Raw genomic sequence first — 16,604 nt, forward strand, 5'->3', positions numbered from 1 at the left:
TTACAATAATTTAAAAAGTTGGCTAATACTGTAAATATTTTTCCCACTTCTATGGGAAAAGGATTGTGTTTATTTCATCTCTCTCCATTCTCTGCTCATTTATCAGTGCTGTTGGTGGCTCTTATAGGCAATACATGCAGCTTAGACATTGCTGATAAAACTTAGAAGAAAAAGGCTATGTGTATCCAATGGTAATTTAATGTGATACTACCTGATTTGGAAAATATTAGTCTCTCTTTACACAAGGTCGTATTGCACCTATATAAACTGTAGCTTTTTTTTTTTTAATGTTTCAGTTCACAAAGCACTTTCTCTGTTGTAGTAACTCACCTGTGGCTGGCTTATGTCAGTAATATATGCTAGAGATTAATAATGATCCCAGTCTTTTCATTCCCCTTATGAGAAGATGAGAACATCTTCAGGTTCTCCCACTCATAAAAGGAGATGGAGTCAAAGCTGGATATTTTTTTAATTAAAAGAAACAAAAAAAGTGTATCAGCTGTGCAGTGAAATACTTGCTCTCAAGCAGTGTTACAAAGACTCAATTATAAAACTTAAATAAAAGAACACTAAGTACAAGATTAATCAATCAAGAAAGGACAAACTTAAATTCAGTTCTCTGAAAAATACAAGCACAGACCATCCCAAAACTAAGTCATCTAGATCAAGCATACCTGTCATGTAAACAAATTATAACCACTTAGGCACCAAGCTATAACTCTCGACGTTTTTATTCCATTAAGCATTTGCTCTCAACCAGCTTCACCTGCAAGAAAAATGCCTGAAGCTTTTAAAAATGAACCCCCTGTACGTACACTCTCGGCCACGGCTGCCTCCTCTTCCCCGTCTGTTGGAACTTCCCCGTCCACGACTCACTTCTCTGTCCCCTCGTTTTTCTCTGTTCTCTTTGTTTTCTGAACTTTCTTTTCCAACGCTTTTCTTCTTTCCCCCTACAGTCTCCCAAGAAGTCTATTTGGATAGAATAGAATTAGAAACAAAAATGAAAAAGGAAGAAGCTTCTCTGTATACTTCTGCCTCTCACCCCTCCAGGTCACGGGGAAAAAACAGGTATTTGTATAATATCACACCAGTAATACCTATCAGAAACTACACTGACACAAGGGGAAAACCAAAGTCTATTTTTTGGGAAGAGATGGGAAAGAAACAAATTATAGAAGCTTAGTTTTCTTATGAAATGTAATAATCTCAAATACTTCCAGCTATATATTAATTATAGCAATTTTATATAGCAATTTTAACCAGTCCAAAGAAGCCTAAATAAGACCACAACATAGAAAAAAACAGAGCAACGTTTTCCCTTTTTACTACCTCCATAAATCTAGCAAGGGAGCAAGCACAGAGCTATCTTTTCTCACAAGGAAATGAAAAAATATCTTCCAAGCATTATTGAACAAGAGACTGATGTGAAGAAGTACATGGTCTACAGAAAAAAATTATCCAGACCTACTAGAGCTCAAGCACCAAGAGACAGAACGGCAGACAAAGAACTTGAGAAAACTGGGGCCATAAGACAAAACATCCACTAACAGCTACAGCTCATCACGTTGAGCACAATTCAAGAAATATGTCTAAACAAGACAGAGTACCAAGGTACAAACAGATCTCAGCTTTAATATAAAAATCCAACCCCAAAATAAATTCAGAAATAATATCAGCTCCATATGAACATCTGTAGGAGTTGAAAACAAAATGACTAAAGTACTTGCTAAGAATAGCACAGCAACTCATTATGCAATTGCATGGTTAGTCTATTGAGCCATAGTTGCAAAGTAAAGAAGAAAGGTATTATTTGTAAACCATTAAGATGGCAGATGCTTTTAAATGTCTCCACCTCTAGGAGCTTATAGTCTGGATAAGGTATTCAAGCAGGAAAACTGCATATGCAGATAAGGTGCCGTCAACTGTGAAGCACTAGATAAAGCCCATGGCTTCGCAACAGGCATCATAAAAGGTTGGCTATCAGTAATTTGGGTCCTGTGATCTCTTCACTGAAACCCTCTCAAGGTAGGCAGTGACCAGCTAATCCAATCTGCCTAGAATTAAAAAAACTAACATTACTGAACAAGCAGGTAGCAAAGCAGTTTGCAAGTATAAACTCAATCTCTCAAATAAGACACTAAAACATTAAGTACTAAAAGAGAACGGTTATTCATCTTTTGTAGTGGTATAGGTGAGAAAGAAGCTCAAGTCAGTTTTCAATTTCATCTCTCACATTGAAGACTACACTGCCATAAGACAACTTGGGTAAAGTACAGATGGTGCTGATTAGAAGTACCAAACTACTTGTCTGAGCAATGTCATGTTATTTGTATGGGAGAAAACTTGGTCTCCTCCAGTAACTATCACACGGCTTCACTTGCCACAGCCTGTGTAACTGCATTGCACACTAAGACCCTCCAAGAGTTTCAGAGATACTTTAAAGGACGATAAATAACTGCACTGACAGGTTAAAAACCTAATCTAGATGGTTCAGAATGCACTGTTTTGCTAATGGGTGTGGTGCCAAGTGATCTTCAATTGTTTTAAGAAATCTCCAAAAACAGATGATCCCACAAATCTAAAATAAAAGAGACTGTAGTAAGGCTTTATACGATCTAAATATCAGTAAAGAGAACTATGAAAGCATCATATCCATGCTTTACCACAAGTAAGAATTTCAGACATTTACAAGGATTTCAGGATTTGTGAAGTTATTTATTACTATTTATATAAGGAGAAAAATCAGTACCATTTGGAAGAAAACTTTCTTAAACTTCTTTCAGAAGTTGGGAATAACACTGTCTCTGGACATGGGTATGCATCATAGACCATCAAAACCTTTGTAAACTACAATTTCAGCTGAGGATGCCTGAGGCAACCCAAATTACAGTTGTGGACCTAACCCTTGAAAAATATTTAACAGAAGCTTTTTGCTGCCCTGACCTTGGGATGTAGGGGGAAAAGGGATCTGAAGGGTTCCCCCTTTAATCGACCTTCAAAAGTTTTAGAAGCTAAAACATGGTTGGGCATAAAATGGCTCTTACTCCTGTAGGAAGCTAAATGAACACAAGTCTTGGGCAAAGAAGCATACCCTTCTCTACTCTCCTCCAAAGCCAGACTGTCACAACGGTTGCAACTGAAAAGTCTTCATAAAGGGAGTACAAAGCCTTAAGGATCACAGCATTAAAAAAAAAAGCTGGCAGAGTATCAAAGAAATTATAAATAGACTCCATAGCCATCACTCCCTGCTCTTCTAATTCCTCAAATTGGATAGATACATATTCTTCCAAATGAGGCAAAAAAACACGTAGTGCATCAAAGCCAAGTGAAGCTAGAAAGAGAATCAAGAATCTGCATTCAGAACAAGTATTACCTCTGTTTCCAACTTTATACCAAATCCATTGTAAAGCTGTTTTGAAGTATAATGGCCTCACAACAAACCCTTCAAGTTGGAGGTCCATACTTCCATAAGGAATATGTGCCTTCACACACACTGATGTAGACCTTTCTAAGATTTTCCTCCTTCCTCATTGAGCCCTTCGAGTTCTCTATATTTGAGTTGCATTTTCTATACTGAGAACAATGGGTTCAGAGGGACGTGCCAACACAGAACATGGATATGTTTTTGCCTCTTACTGATGGATGAGTTCAGAGAGTTTCTTCCATGTCATGATCACTTATAACAGTCTGCTGAAGAAAGCATTTAACATTCTCTTCAACCAGAGAACTATTTTCAACTAGAAGATAAATACCAGAGAACACAAAAATGGATAGCACATTACCAAGATAGATTTAATCCAGGTGAGATTCTCTCTTCTCCTACCAACTTACCCACCCACTCGGCATTACACACTTCTGTGCTTTAGATGACAACTCTTACAAATAAAAAGGGGATAAAAAGAAAGTCCCCTTGGTTAGAATGGTACATGGCCTAGATTTGGGGTGTAGGGGGGTTTGTTTCCTCATTAACACTAAGCAATAGAACACATCCTGATAAATCACAGGAAGTACTGAACATTTGACAGTAAAGTAAGGAAGTCCAGGCGTTTTCTCAATTTATAAGAGAAAGAGAATCTAGTTGACTGTCTCAGATAAGCTGTTAGAAGTCCCTCCAGCAAGAACTTCAACCACAATTTCCTGAAAACTCTTGGGATAAAGAACACGTTATGCAACCCTAACATTGTTCCTATATACACAGTTCAGTTTCCTCTTTCACTTTCTCCATAAAGTAAGGCTAATGAGCAACACAACGACAAAAGCAACTACTTTCTGTATTCTCTTGTGCCCCTATTAGTTTTTGATGCATCTTTCAGATGTGGAAACCTCCTCCACCCTCAATACTTGCAACGGGTACCTACAAAAGTTACATGATGTCAAGTATCTGCCTCCCTTTTTAGGTTTACAAAGATTTCCCTTTGTGGCAAACACAGTATCACCTCAGGTCTCATGATTGTGGAGGTGCTACAGACTAACTACAAACAGGTCAGCAGAACACAGGACAGTGCCCCACTGAGCTCTGCTGCAGAGAAAATAGCAGCACATCTATAAAAGCTGGAGGACTCTAGAGGAGACCAGCAGAACACCTACATTTTCAAGTTTCAGCCTTTATGCACAAGACAGAGAAGCTTCCCTGGTGCCCATTTCCTCCAGATGAATTTCAGTGGAGACACGGAAATCAAAAGCTTCTTAAATATGACTTTCCCAATCATTGTCTCAGAGTGGATAGCCACAACAAGAAATAAGAGCAGATTAATAGAGAAGTAAAACCTTACCGTGTCTGAACTTCCTTCCAGCAGTATGTTGATAGCTCTGTTCACATCCCCATTACAGTCATGTAACGCCACTATGCACTCATCCTGGTTTTTCCCCGTCACTTCCATAAGCTGGCAGTAAAAGTCACATGTTAAAATATCCAAAGTATCATCATAAGAGTTAATACCATCACAGATTTGAAGAAAGTATGCAGCTACTGTGTCAGAGCAATCTAAAATCCTAAATAAAGGTATCTACATTTCATAGATCTGCTTAGGGTTCAGGTAAGAGGCAGGATGAAACACAAGTTTAAATAGTAATCAATATATAGTAATCAAGAAAACACCCTCTTGCACTTTTTTCCTTTAAGTTCATGGTTGCAAGCAAATGCCGTCACCCTAGTGATACCTGTACGAGGGTAAAGACACCACAAACCAGGACAGCTCCACTATCTCCCCCCTTTATCTCACTGTGTGAGCACAGCCATGAAATAAACTCTGGTGGTGAACAGATCCACCTGGAAAAACATCCAGACTGAGAAAAAGGTTAACTTCTCCAGTCAGCTCGGCTCCTTCAATCCGTTGTAACATAAGACCACACAAACAGGCTATGTGATGACTGCTTCAGGAGAGCTGGTTCTGAGCTATGCTTTGTGGGCCTGCAGCACACAGCCTGAGGAGGGGGGAATGGATATAACCAGCCTGTCAGGGGGCATACAGTATCTCCACACAGAAAAAAACACTAGCTAGAAATACATATGTACATGTGAAATATTGTACATTTCCTAAGCAGAATTTAACTCATCATTCTTCCAATCAGCAGAGCTACAGGCACCATCAATTTAGGTCCCTTTGCTTCAGGGCATATAGGACTTCACTTCTAGTGCAGCAACAGAAGTTTATAAACAAGAACAAACAGCAGTTAACAGTGATTGAGAGGTTTTACAAAGGGAAGGAAATAGAGAAATCTGCCCCTCTGCTGGATCAATGCATTCACAGTAACTCTTCTTTCCGAGTGCATTCCTATGTTCTACATGAGTTGTGACACGCTCACCAAGACAAAAACACCAATAACCTGAGCAGACCAGGTAGCTGAATCCTCAGTACTGCTTGAATTAATGACCTCAGCATAACGACCTAACAGCATAATGGAAGCCTGAATATATATATCCAAAGTTCAGCATGGTAGAGGAAATGGTGCAAGATTTTGTTTTCACAGTGTAATTCTACCATTTTCATATACAGATCTGGGAGGTCAGATTAAAAAAAACAACTACACAACACACACCAATTCACCTTTAAGCTATGGTTAGATTTTTACTTTTCCTGAAAAACAGCCAATGTTTTAGTAAACTCAGTTTACACAGGTGACAAATTTTTCCCCTGTGCATGTACATGCAGGCAAGCTGAATGCACTCTTTATTCTAAAGATCATTAAGCATTAGGACCACAACAGATACAGAGTCTGCAAGAGACATCAGCACAGATGATTTTTGGCTGAACGGCTCGTCTACAAAGGACAATACACTAGTTTAACTACACAGCCAGAGCTGAATTACCACACAATGTCTTATAAACAGAATTTTACAGTGCAATAAGAGCACCTTTTCCTAGTTAAACTAATGTAACTCCAAAAAAGATTTCATTTAAAATCAGAAACAGTCACTCTAACTACAAAATGTAAGCCAGCCTAGAGGCACCTTAGTGCAGGACATGGGAAGCCTGTACCATTAGAAACATACTTGTTTCACTTTATCTTCAAAATCTGCGTCGTTCTTATCGTAGATCATCTGAGCGAGGCGAATCTGTTCTGCTGTTGCCTGAAAAAAATGCAAACATCCAATAAAGTTCACAAAAAGTAACAATATCCTTTTTACAAGTATCTCCTGGTGTCACTATCTTCTCTCCAGTTTCTCAAAGAGAACCAACACAACAAGCACTGAGGTGCTACAGGGAAAGGATTAACACTTCCTCTTCTACATTCATTTTACATTAAAAAGAAGTTTACTGGAACAGAAGCAATTTCAACACTTGGCTTTGATGCTTGAACCACAGTTACAGGCCATTACATAGATAACTACGTAATAAAATGAAATTTACTATGGAAGTCTATATTTTGATATTATCACTCCTACTTTTATTTAGTAACTATCACTCCAGAGTTAAAGTTTTATGATAAAAAATGGTAATGGTATTTTTCTAAATTAACCTCGTATCTGATGATGCCCACTCGCATCACCTTCCATAACTCTCCCAAGAATGTGACTGTAGATTTATGAGAACTTAAAGGAAGACAGGGTTGCACCTCAAGACTCTGCCTGTGAACAGCTGCACTAATACTCGTCACTGAAAATTAGTAAAGGATCTTGCTATTTATGATACATTTTGTGCCTCTGTAACATTTCTGGACCACAAAGCCACGCTTGCAACTTCTCCAGAAGTTGTCAGACTAAAACGGATGGATGCAGTAAAACATCATAAATCCTAATATGTTATGGTTGCTCCACAAAGAAAGCAACTCAATACCCTCTAATGTCTCAGCAGATACAGCTACTCTTCATAGCACGGCATTTGCAGTTCACTTGAACTGGACTCCCATGAAAATGCCAAAGATAACTGTATGTTACATGATCCTGAACCTGATTTGATTTCTGCTCAAATAGAAAAGATGTCTGTCTCTTGCTGGAGAAGGCTGATATTGAAGGGCTAAGACCCAAAACACGCGTTCATGTGCTGCAAAATACTTCATTACGAAAGGGACCACTTCATCCATTGAAATTTCTTGAATAAAGGGATTCATCCCGGGCAGCTGGCTGAACCTCACCTTTCAGAGTATCACTTCAGAGAATACCAACGTGTTCAAAGCCTCAAGAGTTTGACTCAGCCCCACACTGCTTTGCTGTTGCAGTTTACCACGAATACAAGCTCTGGAGAAGGTCGCCAAGTGCAAACACTGAGTAGAGTCTAAAAATTACTCCACCGTACACCATCAGCTGCTTATTTGCTGAGAAGTTACTGCAGCTGTCCCAGTTCCTTGAGGGAAGTGACATTTGCCACGCTGAGAGGCAATGTTCCAAGACAATTAGTGTTCGTAACGGAGTTAAGCACGCCACGCTATTTCACATTTCCCAAGTACCATGCTGACAGCTCCCTACGTCAGCCGGTAACACAGATCAGAGACTACCCTGGAGTTCCCAGCTCCACGCCCTGTGCTACCCAGAGCACTGCACCGCCACGGCAGCCTCCCAGCCCTGCGCAAAGAAACCCTCGCTTGGTGTCTTGCTACGAGCTCGGAGAACAAAGAGGAAATGTCCACCACGTTCAGGACTCACGCCTTACTGCATCCTTTTGCTCGGTCTCCTCAGGCCCACTGTAATTTTTAAACTCAAGACATTTCCTTTACAGATATCCAGAGGAGAAAAATTCAGACAATGTAATTTCTGAACAGACATGACCGCATATTTGACCAGAAACAGGAAGCCATTAAGATTCGCTTATTAATGACTTTTTTTTTGAAGTCCACATTATACAGAAATACACTGATTTTATAACTATATGAAGTGTCTGACACTATCTTCAATTTTCCTGTGTAAGCAGAGAAAGCTTGGAAACTTGCTAATATTTATGCCAGTGGACTACACCCATACAGAACTGAAGAAAAAAACAAAAACAAAGATGTTTCTATTGCACAAACACCAAATCATTGTCACAAGAAGTTGTCCCACCCCAGCAACCAGCTGTTCTTTGTTTTTTAAGGCACTATCTTTATAAGATTTTATTAACCTACAAAATAGTATAAAACTTTACTCAACCTTATAAGATACATGATCTTTGCAGTGTTAGGGAAGGTTATTTTCAATTAACAACCTAGAACTCCCAGAAAACAGGAACACACAAAACACAAAATTAAGTGACAGTAATAGGCCCAGATCTGATAATAAATGCTGTATTTACTATCCAGATGCAATGCAAAATATCTGCAGTGTAATTTCTTAAATAACTGAAATTATGATCAATGGGATACAACACTGAAATCTCCATTTCTCTTTAAGAGAACGTCTCTTTAAGAGACGTTTAGATGTTGAACTTAGTGATATGGTTTAGTGGAGGACTTGTTAGTGTTAGGTCAGAGGTTGGACTCTGTGATCTTGGAGGTCTCTTCCAACCTAGATGATTCTGTGATTCCATTTGGGAAAGCAACATTCTTCTAGCTTCTGAAATCAGCGGTGATTAAACAATATTACATATTTCTGTCGATCTCTAAAGCTTAACTAAGCAGGAAGACCCGTCTGATTTCTAAAGAATAAAACGTATGGTGCTGTAAAAAATAAATGCTGTAGATAGCCATCTTTTCCACTGAATTGACCAAATCAGTATTCATTATGCAAGAAGTAGAAATAACAAAAGGACAAAATGCAGAAAATGCTCAATAAGACCGACTGTTCAAAACCACTCAATCACAGGTTGGAAAGGTTCTCCAGTAATCCTCAACGCAACCTCCCACTGAGGGCAGGTCCCATCAGAGGAGTTGCCTGGGGCCAGGCAGAGATCCCGCCACCTCTCTAATCCTCATTCCACTATTTGACCACCTTCACAGTAACCTTTTTTCGTTTAACAGCTGGAATTTTCACTGTTCCAACTTGTGCCGTTGCTCATCGGGTCCCATAGATTTGTTCACCTTCGGGTTCCTCAGACGTCCAAAACCCTGGTCTTCTGCTACAGAGGGTGGAACTTCGTTCCCCTCCCTGATGATATCCCTATCATCTTCCCAGGATGCGTGTCCCTGCCTACACATTTCTTTTTTTGTGCTTTAGTTTGGTTAAGAGGTCAACCTGCTCACTACCTTCCTGCAGCCTTATTACTGAAAACAAAAACAAACTCATCTTCACCTATTGAAAATCACTTTCTAAATCCACACATTAGTATGAATCACCAGTAAGCAAAACACTGCAATGCATGGAGATGATGGCTTGAGCTCACATAATTAATACTGTAGAAAACAGGAAGGAAGCCTCTCCACGTTAAAGATCAGTCTGGAAAACAATAAAAGACACCATTTCCCAGGGGAGCACCTCTAGACTGATGCATTCTCTGCCAGCAGAGAACTGAGACAATTCTTGAACTGAGTCCAATTTTGGAGAAGTACCTGACAAGAGAATAATGAGTTGCCAGAAGCAGAAACATTTTGCACTCTCTGTAACCTAGAGAAGTACACAACTTAACTACTCTGCTGCTGAAAATCAAGACAATGAGCTAATCTCAGATACTCGAAAATACTTTTAGTCCACTGATGATCTTCACTTCGCTTTCTGTGAAGATGCTGCACAAAAACTGTAAGATTCTGTGACTTGCAGATACGCTGAATCATGCTGTGGAACACAGTATGTATCTAATAAAGCTATTCCCACCCACCCAAAACGCCTGTATCAACCAGAAATCTTCTAGCATCATGAGACTAGCATACAGAGGAGAAAATCTGAGGACACCAAGGTCACAGAACAAAAATCCTGACACAAGCATAGGCACAGAATTCCTCACTGATGGGAAATATCGCTGAAAAATACAATATTCATTTTGACACGAATACAGGAACAATTTAAGGCTGTGGAAGATTACTAAGCAATTAAAGTGGGATGTCAAACATACTCTTCCAAAGTACATCTCTAATTCTTCTATCTTTTCTTAGTTTTTACTGACTTGTGGAAGAGGTGCATATCATTACATGCTTACTTTGAATTCAAAGATGATTATACAGCGGCACATACCTGTACTACTTGTTTCTGTTGTTGTATTGGCTGTGTGGTTGAAATCTGCGTTTTGTCCCGAGTGCCCCGGGTACGTTCACTGCCCACCGAAGTCATCATATACAGTATATACAAAACAATGTATGTACAAAATAGAAAATCTGAAAGAGAAAAAAGAGCATGAGTTAAGGCATGGCTCTGATTCAACAGATAACATACAACTGCTGTAGCTTCAGCTTTACTTGCTTTTACCAGGAATTCTGGTAAAGGCAAGATTCCTGAGAAAGCAGCTTAAAAATACCATTATTGGATTTCTCACACAGTCTTTAAAGTAAGAGGAAGGAACAGAGTGGATATAAAGCATTCTTATCAGCTGACAGTGGTCTGTCTAGATCTGTACTTGCAGACTACATCTCCCAGATTTTTCCAGGTCTTTAACGTAGACTCTTCTATCTGCTGCTCTGCTGGGATTACAGCTCCAGCTGTAGGACTCCTTCAATTTCTATGATCTCTCCTGTCCTGTTTTGATGCCTGGAATTTCACCACACTTGTACCCACTCAGAACACTAATGCAAACATCATATTCACAAACCAGACTGTTCCTCTCTTCCCTATCATTAAATCTTTCCTACACATATAAGGAGGTCACTGCCAACACCCACTCGACTCCTCATCCCTTATTTGTAAGAGAAATGCTGATCCTTGCCTTTAAATCCAGACTCTGTAGACAGCGTTTGTTTTCTGTTCTCCCTCATACTAACAGAAACCATTTACCAAACTACCTATTACCCTGCTTTAAACATACCTCTGTTGTACGTGTTCAAAAAGAAAACCCAGCCCCCCTACGCACACACACACCAGTGCTAACTTGTCTGTGGCAGTCAGCTTTCATTTCAGTTCATCCTCCATCACTAAAAACACTTGGAAAAAAGAAATTTCTTATTCTTCCATGTTTGTACGGCACCTAACACAAAACTACCTGATGAATATATGGCTTTTCGCAGCTCTGATAACTGAACACAGGTCTCAGAACAGTCATGGTCAACCACCCAGTTTCTGTCCCCGTGACACTGCGAAGTAAAACTACAGATTTACGGAACCAAAGACAACCTGCAAGTGGTGCCACCCAGGCAGAAGACGCACAAAGCTGCAAAGTCCTTTTTCTGCCCCTCCAGCACACAACCTGGCAGGGCAAATTGCTCTGGCACAACTTCGGTATCGCCAAGCTCAGGGCACGATAATGCTCAGATGAAAACTGAGCAAACCACCGTGACTGCATGGATGAGGATGCGTTCAGTACCAAACTGGTCACAAGCCTTCAAAAGTGGTACGTATCCAAAAAATAGTTGCAACAAGCTGTCACTGTTCATTCAAACACTGATCCACAGTGCTCAGGAGCCTCACCTAGATATCCAAAAGACAATTAACCCCATTGTGATCTTCAGTTTAGAAATACATTTTTGTTGGCCAAAATTGAACCCGATACTGATTTTTTTTTTTTATGTGATAGTTAAAGCATTCAATAGAGCCTGAGGAGAAAGTCTATTTCCATGAACTCTTACATATTTAAGAAGAAAAGGCCTGACTTTACCAGGAACCGACCGTAGCATGATCTGAACGGGAACACAGTGTTTCTCCAGCTTCATGAATACATTCACCAAAGCCAAGCTGTTTCGCAGTCCCTTCAGGTGGTCTAACTTGGGTGTCTGCGAAAGGCCCAAACAAACCTTGGGAGCACCGCATCTTGACAGCCAGACACGGTCAAAGAGGGGTAACTCAAGCTCCTGACAAAGCGTTCCACAGAAAGCTAAATATTAAGTCGCTGTGGAGACATTCCTTGTCTCAGGCTCTCTGGTCATGGCCGTCCACTGATATTTTAAACATGTTACAGACTGTCCTCTGAGTCAGCAGCAACTATCGCTTTTTTGCGTTCAGATCTGCTCAATAAGCGATGCTGACTGGACTTCCAATGCCTTAAGGCTGACTTAATTTTATGAATGCTAAAAATGACCTTTGGTTTTCTTTGAGGATCGGTTTTGGTTTGTTTTTAAAATCAGTCTGCTCATTACAATTTGAACCTAGTAAAAATGAGAATGAGATAAATCCCTGAAGAGAGAATATGACAGCGAGCACTAACCTCTCCAAAAGCCAAGCTAGCATTTCCAAATACGATTATGTACAATCAGCACGCTAAGTTTTGCTGAGGAGTTGTAACTCCACTGGGTCTAAATTTGCTCATCGTTTCTGAACTAAAGTCATGTTTATATAGATTTTGGTACCTAGAACTTCTAACATACTTCAAACTCCAAATTCTCTACTTCCACTAAGCAGAGCTCCTCAAAATACTGAGATCCACGTTCTGGACGTCACTGAGGCACATGCACACTAAAAAAAAAAAAAGGTTTTTATTTGTTTGTAAAGCATACGTTCATCTGCAGCACACACTTCAACAGCCAGGCAACACGTGGATGCAGAACAGAAGTGGGTTTTTTTGTCTCCTCCGTAACACACGCTGCGCCACAGCTGTTTGAGCCATGTTTGTTTTTCCGGAGGAAAGAATACTTGAAGGAAAAAGGAAGGCACAGAAATGTTTGAAACACTCCTGAAGGTGTGCAGCATGATCAGCCTGCCAAGGGGAACAGGGACAGATGGTCTAAGAGTATAATGGGATCTTTAAAGCAGATCCTAACCTGGCAGCAGCACCAGGTCTGAAGATCCCATCCAGCCACCGAGGACACGCTATAACCCATTTCAGACAGAAAGCATCCACTTCAGACACAAACCACCCTTAAAAGCAGAACCGACAGCTCGATGCAAAGAGGGCAGGAGCAGCAAAGCTTTGAGACGCCCCCCAGCAGCCACGGGGCCCGATCCCACCAGCAGCAGGGCAACGTCACACCGCCGGTGACTGGAGTTTCGCGCACCGAGTGGGGTATTATTAGTTAACAAGACGGGGCTCCTCGCTTGCACAGCAGTTGTCATAGCAATGAGTAGGGTATTACAAACCAAGGAACTTCATTTTAACAGCTGATCAAACGAGGAAAGAAGATTTGAGACAAAGACAATTCTTAATTAAACATCTGCTTAATAAAGATCAGGAAAATGTTCAGAGCAGCAGATGTTTCTGCTTCCATGTCAAGGTCTGGCTCAGTTCAGAAGTCCCTCATCAGCAGTCAATGCTTGACCTTGTAAACACAGCGCAACTCCAGTAAGCAGCCCAAAGAGCTGTATTTTGAAGAAATAGAAGCACATTAAACAAAACAGACCCCCCGAGCACAAAAGGAGAAGAAAGCCTTAGAGACCTGACTTCCCAAAACTGTCATGTAAAGAAAGTAACCACACTTGCTTTCTTGACAGTTAAAAAAATTGCTTGTTTATATCAGTGGGAAAAGGTTTACGATCCAGTACCTCCAGAGGAAGACTGTCTTTACATAAACAAAACCAAACAAAAAATAAGTTACCAAAACAAAAGTAACGAAGTTGTTCACAGCTATGTTTAGCTTCTCAAGCACTACAAAATTCAAATCTCAGCACTTCCTCCTAAAGCAAACAACCAGACCTAAAAACGAAAAGAAAATCTTTTCAAAGGAAAATCATCCCAAATCTCAAGGTTGCTGTCTGTGCAGCAAGCCTCTACAGATATATCAGCAGATAAGTTATTGCATAATAAGCCACCACCAGACCGGCGATGGAATGACAACAGCTATTCTAGCACCTAAAAGGGGAAATACCGGTAAAAACACCCAACTTTTCTAGGACAACCAAATCCTAGCCCCACACATCTCCACACCAAAGTCACATTCAACAAGTTGCATTTTGGCTTTGGGTTTTTGAAAGAAAGGAAGAAGGCAATCAATGAGTAGAAGGATGAGGAAGAAGGAATCAATGAGTAACCAGCCACATTATCAGTGCAAAGGGCAGGTTCATGAAGCTACCATAATGCTTTCTCTTTGTTCAAGTTTCCCTGGGCAAGAAATCTACACTCCAGAAAGTCAGAAAAACTGGAGATGCACAGAATACCAATCGCCTTGACAGCGTGGCAGGCCCTGCAAGATGCAGTAAATCTGCTGCTGAACTTCCAGGGACAGGCCCAGCACTGCAATACCACTGACTTTCAAGAACCCTTCTGAAGTTAAATACTCACTTCCATCAGCTGAACAAAACATTTGCAGTTTCAATTCTTTTCCTGAGGCAGTCTCGAAAAAGTTATTTTCTTGACTCTGGACACGGAGCTGTGACAAAGAACACTACAGAAATCTGCGTGAACACCTTAGAAGCGTGATTGCTTTTTTATGCTCTAATCACAAAGCTACTCAGTCAAGAATTTCGTGCAACGACGGCTGGAAAAAGGCTGCAGGACACTGCTTTATGATGGCATGACTACCATACGTGTACAATGAGGCCAGATTTTATTGCCACAGCAGTAGTGTGACACGACCACAAGGAAAAAGCGTGGAGGTAAAACTGGCTGCTAAGCGTTGATTCAGTGCATTTCCCTCAAGTGCTGTTGTCTGAAGAACTTCACTACTTTCATTATGGCTTGAAAGGGGAAAGGAGTTTGCTAGAGTCAGATGTTCAGGAAGAGTGCTGATTACTCAGGGTCTGTACTGCCCCAAGCCAACAATACCAAACCTGAGCTCGTGGACCCTGAGAGGATTCCTGTCTCATTTTACCTTCTTCTGCAGTAAATAGGAAGAATAATGATGGCCAGGAATAGACCTCCATCACTGGCAGAGTACAATTTTTGTCTCCTGTGGTGCTCTCTCACGTTTTACCACAAGACGAGGACTTGAGGACTGCTGGGAGTGGCCGGCTGTCAGCCCAAGTACAAACAAAAGCCTAACAGATACACTTCCAGTTCTCATGTTCACAAAGCTTAGAGAACAGGCAGTTGCATACCGGTACTCACCTTCTTTAAAAGCCACCGAGTTGTTGCTTGAAATTACTATTCTACATCAGACTCAGGAAATTCGTAATTAGCTAAGAGCATACCCCTGATCTACAGAAATCGATCACTCCTCAACAGATCAAAAAAGAAAACTCATCTCAAGGCTTAGTGTTCCTAAGCAAGTGTTATGGAAAGGATGACAGAAATATAACAATAGGTGCTGCAAGTGAAAGAACAGACAGCACTTTTCTGGAAGAGAGCAGTGCTCAATCTTCCAAAGACTGGAGATCTGCAAAGGCTGCTCACGTACCTGGGGCCGCCCCAAAAAGACTGATGTGGTAGGGGCACTGAACAGGGCATGTTTTTCACCAGCAGAGCAGGTTTCAGTCATGGAGTTAAGTAATATCATTAATATTTTAAAAAAAAGCTAATCTCATAATATTAATCTTTGCTATTATCCCAGTGTCTCTGCCTAACAGTTGCTGTTCTACATTTTAGTATGTGCTGGTGACTATCCAAGCTTTAATAAAAACCTGCCAGCTGCATCCAATAAACATCAAGTGGACTTGTCTTCGTCATTCCTTTATAAATATTCAAACTTCAGAAGCAACAAGTGCCCTTATTCATATAGAAACTTTTGAAGGAGGAATTTACATTTCCCCAAATTTTCATAGATCAAAAAAGAAAAACAAGACAAACAGACTAAAAATCAGAAAAAAACGTGATCGACTTCTGTCCAGGACTTTATTTTTCATACAACCAACATAATCTTTAGACTGCTAAAAAAAAATAGGTATCAGAACCTACCCAGCCTCACTGCTGTCAGAGGACAACACTCACTAGTGACCCTGGACAGCCAGCAAGCACAGAGTGCCCTACAAGATTCAGAGGACTTGGCCCGATGTTTCAGGTATCGATTACCTCCCAAGTCACTACTCTCATCTTCTGTTGCCATTCTGCTAGAAGAATGCCATTTAAGATAGCGACTGGCTGGGCTTCCACACACAGAAAGAATCAAGTATTGCTCCCTGCCCTAATTATTTATATGGGATAACTATATTTATCCCGTGTTTGCGAGGATTTGCGAGATGCATTAGTTATCAGCACTTACCATTGGCTGTAATGAAGCTGTAAGAAACGACCCAGAAAGACTTAATTGCATGTTATTTCCCATCTAAGCACCACTCCCAGGTCTATCCACACCAGATAATCTTGCCAGAC

General features: G+C 40.5%; 1 protein-coding gene across 18 annotated transcripts in view; it reads right to left on the bottom strand.

Moving 5' to 3' along the window:
• Positions 1 to 16,604, bottom strand: part of LOC106045176 (ubiquitin-associated protein 2) — a 128,646-nt gene that overhangs the window by 96,964 nt on the left and 15,078 nt on the right. For 7 of the 18 annotated variants that reach the window (XM_066988562.1, XM_066988563.1, XM_066988567.1 and 4 more), the window contains exons 2-5: positions 10,517 to 10,656; positions 6,494 to 6,571; positions 4,773 to 4,883; positions 816 to 969 (exon numbers count right to left, since the gene is read on the bottom strand). In XM_066988562.1, the coding sequence (XP_066844663.1) occupies positions 816 to 969; positions 4,773 to 4,883; positions 6,494 to 6,571; positions 10,517 to 10,615 (442 nt within the window). In that variant the 5' untranslated portion in view covers positions 10,616 to 10,656. Of the gene's footprint in view, positions 1 to 815; positions 970 to 4,772; positions 4,884 to 6,493; positions 6,572 to 10,516; positions 10,657 to 10,747; positions 11,965 to 16,604 lie in introns of those variants that run through there. The other 11 variants (XM_066988571.1, XM_066988558.1, XM_066988557.1 and 8 more) reach the window with 8 other exon arrangements.

The sequence above is a fragment of the Anser cygnoides genome, chromosome Z, assembly GCF_040182565.1.
Source record: "Anser cygnoides isolate HZ-2024a breed goose chromosome Z, Taihu_goose_T2T_genome, whole genome shotgun sequence".
Taxonomy (NCBI): domain Eukaryota; kingdom Metazoa; phylum Chordata; class Aves; order Anseriformes; family Anatidae; genus Anser; species Anser cygnoides.